Here is a 13,310-nt window from a genome sequence, read left to right on the forward strand (position 1 = left end):
GATTACCTATAAGGTATGTGAAAAAAAGGAACCCTTAGAGTATTGATGAAAAGCATATTTGTCTCATCCTTTTCTAGTGGTGGATGGACTTGCACAACCACGTCCCTCCATCTTTGAGCAAATTGTCTAAAACTCTTATTAAACTTCTTTTCTATTCCTTGTAACATCATTATGTTAGGCCTAACATCCTTCACATGTTTATACTGCTCGAGAAAGGATTTAACTAGGTCTTTCCATGACCTAATATTAGTTCTACTCAGTTGATTACTATCAGATTGTTAAACATGTCAAGCTTTCTTGGAAGCAATGTATCAATAATTGATTATCCCTATGTATCCAATCATATTTCTACAAAACATTGTAATATGAGCAGAGGGACATCTAGTACCATCAAATTTCTCAAAGTTAGGGATCTTGAACTTCGGGGGCAAAACCAAATCAAGAACTAGACTAAATTCTTTAGCGTTGATTCCACACACATTGGTATCTTCTTTCTTAGCTCTGTTGTCCCTTCTAACTATTTCTATTTTTCCTCCAATTGTTTGTTTTGTTCATTTTTAGCTTCTTCATCAAGATCAGGAACCTGAGGATATTGATGTTCTTCAGGATGTGAACTAGATCCATGACACAAATTCATAGAGGCACAGACTGGATTGATGTGTAATTTCCCAGTATGAACATGCATTTCTTGAATGTTCTGAGATTACGTTGGGGTGAAACTTGGGGGTAAAATGGTCCCTCAGTTACAGTTCCGGGCACAAGACGTTTTCCATGTTCAGGATACCTTCCTTCAAGTAGACTTGCAAACTTAGCAAACATTTCTTTATGATCATTCATCATGTCTTGTATCTTCCTCATATTCTCTTGCAACTATGTTGAGTTCTCTCAATTTGAGCGATTTTGTCATTCATGGCTTTTTTCCTGGTATTATAAGGATGCTTGGAAGTTTCCAGTATTTTGTCACACAGTCATGTTGTTAATGTTGATATTTTATTAATGAATATGAAATATATGCCTATGAATGAATAAAATACGATGCAAAAATTTAAATGCATTGTAAGAAAAATAAAAATGCATATGCAAAATGCAGGGTGTTGATCCTGGAACGACTCTTTAGAACAACTTTTTATATTATAAACGAAGTTCAATTATAAGGTTGGATCATATCACAGATAAATCTGCATTATTTCTCTTATTTGTTGTATATGTGCCAGCAACTTCATAATCCTCTAGTTCTATTCAGCATCAGGCTCCAGTTCTTACTTACAGCAGTAGCTTCATGAGACAGATTGATCAAGTATTGAGCTATTTCTTGAGCATGCTCTACGTAACAAGCAATGAGGTCATCTCTTAGTTTAACCCTCGCCTAAGCTTGCTCCTACCGATAACGCCACTTCATAACCCCCTCATAAGGAACTATTAGAAGCTCATTTGCTCGCCTCTGAAAATCTTAAACCATAGCTTCAAGCGCACTCACTCATTTCTTCAGACTTTTGACTTCTCCACGGGTTGAGCTACCTTCCCGGTTTCAATATCGTTGTAATGCAGCTTGATTCTCTTGCAATCGTTGCTCTAAAGAACTTTTTCTTTCGAGAATCTTAGCTTGATGCCTACTTTGCTTGAGCTCTTCCTTACTTTCTTCAGTTTCCCTCTTTAGGCTTGCCACTTCTTGTCTCCATTCAGCAGGTGATTTACTTGAACTGGAAGCTGTCTGAGATTTCACCATTCATCGGTAGGATAATTGAAGATCATCAAACTCCGATCGAAGTTGCTTCTCCACTTTTTCAATCTGATCAGCTCGACCCTTCTGAATATCAATCTCCAACTCTTTTTGATACACTTCATCCTCTAACTTTTGCAAGGTTACTCTCCATTGTTTCCTTTCTACCTCGAAGTCACATTTAGCTAGTTCTAACAGAGATGGCACTATTCTCAAATGTTCTTCCATGGGCTGAATATTTTCAGGATTCACCATAGGGACATTATCATTTACTCGATTACTTCTCTATTGCTTGTACTCCTGAGATAACTCGATATCATAAGTGAAGAGATTCACACGACAAGTTTGTTTCCATGCCTCAGCAATCCCCTTGACTTTACCCTTATATTGTTCTCCTTTGAATGCAAAATCTGACCCTGACAAGTCCCGTGTGGCTAGAATGAATTGTCTTGACTCATACTGTCTAGAAACTAGTAGAGGTGCATACCCGACAGAACCCCAGATACCTGGAAAAGGAATCCAATATCGTTCTCCACATATGTAAAGTATATCTGAAGAGACATTCCACGAAGCTCGCCATAAAATATCACCATCCCTGATATCCTTGAAGATAACCATCCATTTCTCTTCGGTGAAACCCCCATGCCATTCTTTGGAAAGAAAATCCTTCAAAGGCAAAAACCCGTCCAGAAACACTCGTTCTGGTGCCCTTTTAACGTGCTTGAAGTGACTAAGAATCCATACTAACAGCAGGGGAACACACCCTATAAATTATCCTTCATCTTCGCGTCTACAAGAACTCAAAGAACGAAACGTCTGAGCTAGAATAGCTGGAATATGATCCAAATGCTTGTCTAATCTCTCGAACAGGTCGACAACAAATACATCTACATACCCTAACACCTTTGGAAAAATAATTAGCCCATAAATCCCCAGAGAAAACAAGTCATGCTTTTTCCTCTTGTCTGAATAATGATCAATTATTTCTTTCAGAGCAGTCCAAGAGATGCACTCGTTGTCTCCTTTCTTCTTAATGTTTCTAACAACCCTTCTTCGCTCATTCCAGTCATCAAGAGTAATTTCTTTTTGAATGAAGGAGTGATTGACAACTTGGTGTATATTCTATCCATCTGAGATCTCGAACAACGGATCAAAGCTCGATACTCCTCTATGGTAGGTGTCAGATCCACTCTCCCAAATGTAAAGTAGCTATAAGCGGGATTTCAGAATTGTGTCAAGGCTCTAAACAGATTTTGGTCAATTTGAACATCCAGGAGATAAGATATATCACCATACAAATGATAAAACAACTACTTATCGACTGCTTCCCAATGACTCTATAGTGTCTGGATCCACAGGTGACACCGATACAATCACAATAGAGATAGAAGTGGACCAGTTAGTTGCTAAGAGTGGTGTGGATCATGAGTGATATGGGATTTTAAGGCTAAAAGGGTGGATTCATCAGTACTGATGTTGGGTGAATTCGAAGACAAAATAGCCATAAACGTTGCAAATAGCAACATAAACATAAGGGGAGGGAGAAAGGGAGTTTTTAACATAAGGGTGTGTTTGTATATAATGCAAATCGTGAAGAGAGAAACAACTGAGTGTAGTGCTTCTCTATTTTTAGTTCAGTGTCTTTAAATAATTTGGATTTAGGGAGGGTGTCATTTTGAGTCATAATTTTAAAAATAAAATACCTACAATACATGGCATGAAAAGGTTGGGTGTGGGTAAAATACAAGTCATTTTTTATTGGTTTGGTTGTTTAAAGTCATGCTCTTTGGCATTTGGGTATCTATCCGTGTTCAATGTATCATGCATTCTTATATATAAATTGGTTGAGGTGTTCATGTCAGCTCTGTGGATGAGAACTTTCTTATTCAATTTTAAAATTGTAGAAATCCATCTAATTTGTTGTATAAACTATAAGTTGATATTCAGAATTTCTTTCTTTCCTTAGTTTATAAGAAACAGCATTTGATTTTGTGAGAGGATGCAGTCAGTCCACTTAAAGATGTACACGAGTATCGTAACAAAGTAGGGAAATTACTATACGTTTTTCACACTAGGGCACAACACCAGCCATAGCAATAAATTCGAATCCAATTTTCCTTTCTCGATTGAAGCATATAGACATAGATATCGTGCTTACTCTTTTTCACTTTTCCTCCTGGGAGGTTTCTAATGAGACATATAATCGGGATAGATTTGTGCGTTTATATCTAATAAATTCTGCTTACCGAGAAAAAAAATATAGACATAAATATTCATTGTCCGAGAAATAAATTGTGGGAAAAATTGTTCAGATAACTTATGTGAAAAGTTAACTCTCTTCTTATTATCAAATTTAATGGAACATGTAATACACTAGGCCACAAAAAGCACATAAGAAGAGAGTTAACTTATGAGAAAAGTTAACTCTCTTCTTATTATCAAATTTAATCGAGTATTTGTTTTTCTTCGTATGTTCTAGCATCATAGTATACAATGCAGATCTAGTATTGAGGACCAAAAAGTAATTTAACTCTAAACTTGGAAGGGTGCCAAGGCCCTATTGTATTTACATCAAACAATAACTTGAATTGGCACAAAGAAAATATTCATATCATCACAAATTAAAAATAAATATAATACCTTTTAATCTAATTTTTTATGATACCGTAGAATGTGGAGATACGTCTAATTACAATATAAAGGAAAGCCCAAAATAAAGTGGAAATAGAAAATGAGACAATAGAAGATGGAAACCATAATTATTTGAAAACTATATATAAAACAGATATTGAGAAGGACCTGAACCAGGGGTGGATGGATTAAGTCCCAGTCCACTGCTTGTTTTGCAGCAAAAATCCGTCAAAGAGTTCTCTTCTTTACCTTTTTTGCAAATCTTTGTCGAACTCTCTCGTAGGTCTTAATGAACCACCATGGTCTTTCAGTTTGAATACAATGTATGCCGTAGTCAGTCCCAGCACCAACCCACATCCATACCCCATCAATATTGAAAATTTCCAGTTCATTCCATCATCATCATCTCTATCAGGTTTAGCTGGAGTTCCCTCATCACTATCACAGCTTTTTGATAATGGCAATCCGCATAAACCCAGGTTTCCTAAGTAGGAATCATTAGTGAAAGTATCAAACTGCTTGCCTTGAGGAATAGGTCCCATGAGATTATTCTTAGAAAAGTTCAACACGGCTAAGAACCTAAGATTTTTCAACTCTGTTGGAATTCTTCCATGGAGTTTGTTTGATGAGAGATCTAATGATTCAAGCTCTGACATATCACCTAATGATGATGGAATATGACCTGTTAAACAATTATGAGAGAGGTTCAGGACAATAAGTGAGTGAAGCTCTCCAAGTGTTTTAGGAATTTCTCCGTAGAACTGATTGCTGGAAAAATCAATAACTGTCCATATAGTTAGCAGTTGCTCAAACTCTGTTTCCAACCCTTTTATTGTAAAAGATATGTTGATGGCATAATTCCACACTCCAAATGCTGATCCATCTGTCATATACTCTGGTTTATCTTTTTTCCATTCACTTCTTTAATGGCATGCAAATTTTCAAAATATTTCATAGGTAAATAGCCACTGAAGTTGTTATGAGAAATATCAATGAGACATAAACGAGTGAAGGAAACTGTAACTCCTGAGCTAACCACTTCACCATAGAATCTATTCGATCTCAAGATAAGCACTTGCAGTTGATCCAAATTTCCTAACCAATTTGGGAATGTGTCATTCAAATAGTTGTTTCCAACGTCGAGAAGCTTCAACTCTTTGCAATTACCCAAAGATCGTGGCAGTGACCCTTCTATTTGGTTGTCGCTGATTCGAAAACTGCGTAAGGTGCAACTCTTACCAAAATTTTCTGGTATTTTACCATGAAAATTATTCTTCTCTAGGTCAAAGAGAACTCATGTTTCCAATGCAATCTGGAATTTCTCCGTCCAAACTATTCTTGTATAAGAAAAGAACCTTAAGGGAACTCAGATTGCATAATGAGGAAGGAATTTGGCCTTGCAGAAAATTTGGAACAGAGTTAAAATTAGGAGTTTGAATAATCTTTGAAATAAATAATGTTTGTAATGTAAAAATAAAATATTTTGATAAAATAATTTTGGAATTTATTTTTTTCAGTTTAATATTTAGTTTGGATGCAAAAACTGTAAAGCTTACTAATATTAACATGTAACTAAGTAAAGAAAATGGAAAATAATATTATACCTGTTAAGTTATTATCAGAAAGTTCAAATTCCTCGAGAAAAGTTAAGTTTCCAATAACTGATGGAATTTTTCCTGGAACATATAATAAAGTTACTAAAAATATTATTATGGTGAAGAAACTAAATAAAAAAAGTTAAAACAAATTACAACAATATTTATTATTAAAAAAATGTTCAATGGTTAGTAACTCATCATCTCTTAAGTACATCATTAAAGCAAGATGAGTTATTTAGCTTACCTGATAAGTAGTTATCTTCGATAGAGACATACTTGAGTGAAGTCAAATTTGAGATTTCTACTGGCACAATTCCCTCCAAATTATTACTATCCAAAAACAAAAAGTTTAACTCTTTGTTTTTGAATAAACTCATTGGAACTCTTCCAGAAAGTTGACAATATTCCAAATTAAGATAATGTAATCGAGGAAGATAATCAAACATATCGGAAGAGAAATAACCAAAGAGATTGTTGTATGCCAATGAAATAACTTGCAACGAGGAAATGTTGAAGATTGAGTAAGGAATAGAACCTGCGGAATAAATAACCAAACTTCAATTTTCCAGCATAATGAAAAGAAAATACTTAAAACTATGATAAAATTCCCACATAAAAATTGTATCAATCCAACCTTTAATCTATTATTTCAAATCATCTAAACCCAATTTGTTGAAAAATGTTTACATGACTAATAGTAGAACTTGTACAAGAAAAGAGAAGAAATATGATATGGTACCTTTTAAGTTGTTTTCAGAAAGGTCAATCAATTCAAGAGAAGTAAGATTTCCAATACCCGATGGAATTTCACCTGAAACATACAAAAGATTTGTAATGAGAAGCTATTTCCTTATTTTTATTCTTGGGAGCTTCGCTTTTCAAATGACCTTTTTCATATTTTTCCATCATGACTGCTTTGTATGTGATTAAATTTCTTCATGTTGAGCAAAATAATGAATTGTATAAGAGAAAAAAATAGAAATGTGATATTATACCTTTTAAGGTGTTATTAGAAAGGTTAAGATACTCAAGAGAAATAAGATTCTTAATATTCGATGAAATTTCACCTGAAACATATAATAAATTCGTCAAAATCATAATTTTACCATTTACAAAAGCTCTAAATAGTTTAAATTACAATTTAAGCATATCTTTACCTGAGAAGTTGTTATGAGAAAGGCCAATATGCTTAAGAGAAGTAAGGTTTCCAATAACAGATGGAATTTCACCTGAAACATATGATTAGATTCCGTCAAAATTTATTAATATTTACTTCTAAGGTTGTAGTTTAAGTCACAACACAATTAAACTTAATTCTAATCTATTTCAAACTATTTTTAATCAATGCTGGTGTTTTTGTTTTGCAAAAATCTTATATTTTCAACAAAATAAACTAAAAATATGATATTATACCTGATAATTTGTTATAAGAAATATCTATGAATACTAGAGAAGTCAAACTTCCAATAGTCGATGGAATATCACTTGAAACATATAATTAATTCCGTCAAAATTTATTAATGAGCACACTTGAGGAGAACACAACTAAACAATAAGGAAAAAGGTAATGGAATAAAAGCGAACGAAATACGAATGAGGAAATGTGTACCTTTGAGGTTATTGTAACCAAGATACAAAGATTGGAGCACAGTCAAATTTCCGATTTCTGTAGGTATACTTCCTTCAATAGAGTTGTTCCATAAAGATAAAAACATCAACTCTTTGCACTTGAATAAACTATTAGGAATGCTACCAGAAATTTGATTCTCAGCCAAGCTTAAAACTTGCAATTTCGACATGTTATCAAATATTCCCGACTCTAGATGGCCTGTAGTGAGATTGTTAATTATAAAACAACTTTTATCTAATGAAAATAAAAGAGAACGGAATGCAAATAAGGAAAATTTACCTTTGAAGTTGTTGAAACCAAGATACAAAGATTGGAGCATAGTCAAATTTCCGATTTCTATAGGTATACTTCCTTCCATAGAGTTGTTCCACAATGATAAATACCTCAACTCTTTGCACTTGAATAAACTATTAGGAATGCTACCAGAAATTTGATTCCCAGCCAAGCTTAATACTTGCAATTTAGACATGTTATCAAATATTCCAGACTCTAGATGTCCTGCAGTAAAATTGTTAGTTACATATATCTTTTAACTAATGAAAATATATTCATTATCGAGAAAGATATGGAACCTGAAAAAGAATTATTAAGCAAGACCAGCGTTTCTAATTTTGACAAATTGCCCAAAGTAGATGGGATAACACCAGTGAAGTTGTTGCTACCAAAGTCCAAATATTTCAATCGATGCAAATTAGTTAATTCGGTAGGTAAAGAGCCATGGAAACTATTGTGATGAATGTCGAGCCAGCCAAGAAAAGATAAATTTGCCAATTGAGATGGAATGGTGCCCGTGAGATCCATACTTGACAAATTCAGAGCAGTGACTCTGCGGTGTCTGGATCCACAAGTGACACCAATCCAATTGCAAACAGATATAGAAGTGGACCAGCTGGTTGCTAGTAGGTTGTGCGGATCATGAGTTATATGGGATTTTAAGGCTAAAAGTGCGAATTCATCAGTGGTGATGTTGGCAGACAGAGTAGCCCTGAAGGTTGCAAATAGCAGGAGAAACATAAGAGGAAGGAGGAAGGGAGTTTTTGCCATAAGGTTGGGTGTGGGTAAAATGCAAATCATGAAGAGAGAAACAACTGAGTTTTAATGCTTCTCTATTGTTAGTTCGATGCTCTTTATATACTTTGATTCTAAATAATTAGACACGATATCCTTCGACTCACAATTTGAATAAGAAATACGCACAATTGAAGTTTACCATAAAGTTGGGTGTTGTATATATTATATTTATTAATCAAATCAAATATGAATTTAAAGTTTATCTAATATTTTTATGGTAATTTTTCTTTAAAGATCAAATAATAAGTAAAGAAACAATTGAAGTGCAAGTTAAGAGTAAACACTGAAGGGATAAGACAACCTCAGCTAGGGATGGCAAACGGGCGGGTCGGTTGCGAATACCCCATCCCCATCCCCATACCCACCTAATATTTTTGAATCCACCACCCGCCCATCACCCATGATGGGTACAAATTTTCAAATCCACACCCGCCCACGCGGGTATATTCTCAAATCCATCCCCACACCCACTAGCGACGTACCCGTCTAGACCCGCCTAACAACAAACTTAAGTTATACATAAGCAACAAACATAAAAAAACATGTCCATTAAGAAACATAATAAAATAATCCAAGGATTATATGAGTTAAGTGTTAATATAGATCTTAAAGTATATAAACACACCATAATAAAAGTCATAATTAAAGTCTAGAAACATAAATGACAAACACATAATGTTTTTGTTCTTTGGCACAACATGTTATATCTTATATAATATTAGAATTTATAAATTTGTCTCTAAAATTACACCTAAATTCATAATGGTCTAAAATTTATTGGATATTTAACTGGGCGGTCGGATGCGGGGTTGGTAATGTCTCAAACCCATTACCCGCCCACCACCCGCGACGGGTACCACTTTCTAAATCCACACCCGCCCACTACCCGCTAAAATTATACCCATCCCCGCCCCAATTGGAGCGGATGCGGTGCGGAATCCCCGAAACTGTACCTGTTTGCCATCCCTAACCTCAACCTGTTACCAAGAGGTTGCCTTGAAAAGCATGTCGGTTCCAAATAAACAAACATGTATTGTATTTTAAACGACAAATATGCTAGTACTTTAAGTTAGAACGACAATCACGGCAGCTGAATATTCTTTGATAAAACCACGAAATGAGACTTTGCGTTAAATATATTGTCGTGTAAAAAGTACATGACTATAAAACAATGAATTGTCCAAGTCAAGGTCTTTGTAATTTGTTAGAAATCTCAAGCCATCTTTCTATCCGTCTTCCTCTCCTTTTTTTTTAGTGATTACATAATAGTGTATGTTTAAAATTTTCTTAATATATTAATATTGTACACACTCCTTGCAGAAGTAGCTATTTGAACCCGAAACCTTTAAGTAGAGCAACGTTCCCTTTTACTACTGAGACCACTTGATAAGTTCTATCTCATTTTCCTCTTGAGACGATGAGTTCAACTAGGTAAACATTGTAAAGTATTTGGAAAATCTCTCCTTTTTCATTCATTCGAGTGTGACTTGCAAGACATTTGAGTTAAAATGATATTTATTTTATATATTTATTGTTGGAAGAATAAATGGGCTTTCGGTAATTTTATAAACTCACACGCTATTATTAATACAAACCAAAATACAAATACGATACAAACACTAACTGTGACTAGTTTACAAATACAACCACGGTATTCAAAGCTTTGCTAAGTTTCACTTTCTCTAGGTTATTTTTTTTCACTCACTACTCATATACACACACACACACACATATATATATATATATATATATAGCCTTATTAAACAGTCTTAGACCATCTCCAACGCTGCAATAGTCTAGCGCATATCTCCACTGTAGCGCGCTCCAACGCTGCGCCAGTTCCATCGACACTGTACAGATTTGCTACAGTACCATGCTACATCTAGCGCGGTACTGTAGCTCGCGCTACATTTGCTTTTTTTTAGTTAAAATATATTAAATTATAAGATAGATAAAAATATATTAAAATTAGATAAATAATCATACTAATTTTTTTTTGTAAATTTTCGAATTTTTTGTATTTTTTTATGATTTCTTTAAATTTACAAAATTAATATTATAATAGTTAAATATTGTGAATAAAGTAGAGTTAATGATAATGTAGAGATAGCGCTGGAGATGAATTACTGTTTCATCTCTAGAGTAAAGATAGAGATGCGTTAGAGTAGGGATAAGCATTGGAGATGGTCTTAGCTACTGTTATTCCCTTGTGTAATTGTTTTCAATTTCCAAATGGACATTTTCGCATTCATGTAATTTTCCTTGTCATTTTAAACTCCTCTTATTTGTTGTAGAAATTTCTTTGCTGCCACTTTAAGCTTTAAGCATGCATTTGAAAGTTGCCAACACATAATTATTTTATTGTGTTTTTCTTTGCTCCTTAATTTCTTGGTAAGTGTTTTGCCAACACATAAAGTCAAAAACTAACATTTATTAATAATATCATACCCATAATTTGAGGTAGACAACTCAAAAGGAAGTCACAAGTCGTAAAGTGTCCTACTCCACTCACAGTTGTATATTTAAAAAAAATCATACCCTTAATTTGACGAAGGAATGCGTAGAATTATTGTGGTCCAACCACAGTAGACAGCTCAAAAGGAAAGACTTGAGTCTTTTTCTTTCCTTTTTTTTGGAGGGTATGAAAGACTTGAGTCTCAAGTTGAAGAATAGCACTAGGATGGTTTAAGGGTCTATTCATCCAAATGCACGACACCTCTGAAGACTTAGCACAAACAAAATATTCATATTATCACAAATTAAAAATAAATACAATAACCTTTAATTTAAAAGTTTTTATAATCCCGTAAATAAAATAACCTTCAATTTAAAAGTTTTTATAATCCCGTAGAACGCAGAAACCAATCTCTTATTATTTCTTACCATCTCCAACTTCGCCTTAGAGAACACTACATGTCATTATTCATTTTATCCGGATGATGACACGTGGTTATTTTTTTATATTATATATTATTATATAGTGGACATGTATATAATATAGTATGGATATTAGATAATCACATATCATTTATAATATTGTATATAATTTTACTAGGTGATTGCATATTAAATAATAATTTGCATGTGATAATCACATATCACAAATCATTTAATTTTTTCCAAATGCTTGTAATTCATATTTCTGATTATAGGTGGAATTGTACCCGAGACATACAAAAATAATTCATCAAAATATTTTGATGGCATATTTATGTTATATCTTGATGAGTACAGTACAGTGGCGGATGCACTAAGCCCCCATAGGGGCCAAGTGCATCCCCATTATTTTGAAAATGTGGTTAAATTTAGCTTAATGTATTAAGGAAAAAAGAAAAAAAATTACAAATTTTGCATACCCAATATTTTTAAGAAAAGAAAATTAAAATTTTGGACTCCCATTCTTAAATTTCTAGATCCGCCACTGGTACAGTAATATGATAATTTTATATTTGTATTTTAAGGTTAAAATAAATTAAAAAAATAAACAAAATAAAATTCAATGGTAAATAACTCTATTACATTTAAGTACATTATTAAAGCGTGATGAGTCATTAAGTTTACCTGAGAAGTTGTTTTATTACATTTAAATACATTATTAAAGCACGATGAGTCATTAAGCATGCCTGAGAAATTGTTTTCTCCGACGGTGAAAGCCTCGAGTGAAGTCAAATTTGAGATTTCTAATGGCACAGTCCCCTCCAAATAATTATAATCCAAAAATATATATTATAATTCTTTGCATTTAAATAAGCTCTTTGGAATTTTGTAGAAAGTTGACATCCTCCCAAATCAAGACGAAGTAATAGGGGAACAATTGGTGAATGAAGTTCACCAATTGTTCTAGGAATTTCTCCCATGAATTGATTGTTGAAAAAATCAATAGTTGTCCATATGGTTAATAGTTTCTCAAACTCTGTTTCCAATCCTTTTGTTGTAAAAGATAAATCAAAGGCATAATTCCACTCAAAACCTGCTAACACATCTACCATGTACTCTGCTTTGTCTTTCTTTCCATTCCCTTCTCTAATGGCATGTAAATTTTCAAAAAAGTTCGTAGGTAAGCAGCCACTGAAGTTGTTATGAGAAACACCAATGGCACGTAAACGAGTGAAGGAAACCGTACTACTATCAGAGCCATCCACTTGTCCATAAAATCTATTTGATCTCAAGATAAGAACTTGTAGCTGATCCAAATTTCGTAACCACTTCGGGAAAGTGTCATTTAAATAGTTGTTCCCAACATCAAGAAGCTTCAAATCTTTGCAATTACCCAAAGATCGTGGTAGCGACCCTTCGACTTGATTGTTGTTGATTCGAAAACTTAGTAACGTGCAACGTTTAGCAAAATTTTCTGGTATTTTACCATGAAAATTATTCATCCTTAAGTCAAGGTGTGAAAGAGATGAACCCATGTTTCCAATGCATCCTGGAATTTCTCCATCCAAACTATTCTTGAATAAAAAGAGAAACTTAAGGGAACTCAAATCGCATGTTGAGGAAAAAATTTGACCTTGCAGAAAATTTGGAATAGAGTTGGAACTTGGAGTCAGCAAACATATTTTTTGACAACTCACTTGGATACTACATGACATTCAACAAATTAGCAAATTTTCTACGGAAAATAAAATATTTTGAGTCTAAATAACTTTGAAATTGATTT

The 13,310-nt window shown here is 33.7% G+C and overlaps 2 protein-coding genes across 2 annotated transcripts; both read right to left on the reverse strand.

The window, feature by feature from the left end:
* Positions 1–2,005: 2,005 nt before the first annotated feature.
* LOC120202800 (putative receptor like protein 25) lies at positions 2,006–5,635 on the reverse strand. Its single transcript, XM_039203168.1, has 2 exons — positions 4,601–5,635; positions 2,006–2,450 (listed from the first exon to the last, which is right to left on the reverse strand). Exons 1-2 carry the CDS (start codon positions 5,239–5,241, stop codon positions 2,006–2,008), a joined length of 1,086 nt encoding a protein of 361 aa, XP_039059099.1. The 5' UTR covers positions 5,242–5,635.
* On the reverse strand, positions 5,635–13,062 carry LOC120202801 (receptor-like protein kinase 2). The gene is made up of 9 exons (XM_039203169.1): positions 12,563–13,062; positions 8,152–8,564; positions 7,859–8,077; positions 7,559–7,777; positions 7,107–7,178; positions 6,689–6,760; positions 6,194–6,484; positions 5,956–6,027; positions 5,635–5,747 (listed from the first exon to the last, which is right to left on the reverse strand). The coding sequence occupies exons 1-9, from the start codon at positions 13,060–13,062 to the stop codon at positions 5,635–5,637; spliced, it is 1,971 nt and encodes a 656-aa protein (XP_039059100.1).
* Between the last annotated feature and the right edge of the window lie 248 nt (positions 13,063–13,310).

This window comes from Hibiscus syriacus, unplaced genomic scaffold (assembly GCF_006381635.1).
Source record: "Hibiscus syriacus cultivar Baekdansim isolate YM2019G1 unplaced genomic scaffold, ASM638163v2 tig00009009_pilon, whole genome shotgun sequence".
Classification (NCBI taxonomy): domain Eukaryota; kingdom Viridiplantae; phylum Streptophyta; class Magnoliopsida; order Malvales; family Malvaceae; genus Hibiscus; species Hibiscus syriacus.

Coding starts and splice junctions, on each gene's coding strand:
- LOC120202800 (XM_039203168.1), bottom strand. CDS start 5,241: ATGACAGATGGATCAGCATTTGGAGTGTGGAATTATGCCATCAACATA. Junction 2,451..4,600: donor GACAAAGATTTGCAAAAAAG/GTAAAGAAGAGA, acceptor ATGGATTCTTAG/TCACTTCAAGCACGTTAAAA.
- LOC120202801 (XM_039203169.1), bottom strand. CDS start 13,062: ATGGGTTCATCTCTTTCACACCTTGACTTAAGGATGAATAATTTTCAT. Junction 8,078..8,151: donor GCTTAATAATTCTTTTTCAG/GTTCCATATCTT, acceptor ATTTTACTGCAG/GACATCTAGAGTCTGGAATA. Junction 7,179..7,558: donor TGGTTACAATAACCTCAAAG/GTACACATTTCC, acceptor CATATGTTTCAG/GTGAAATTCCATCTGTTATT.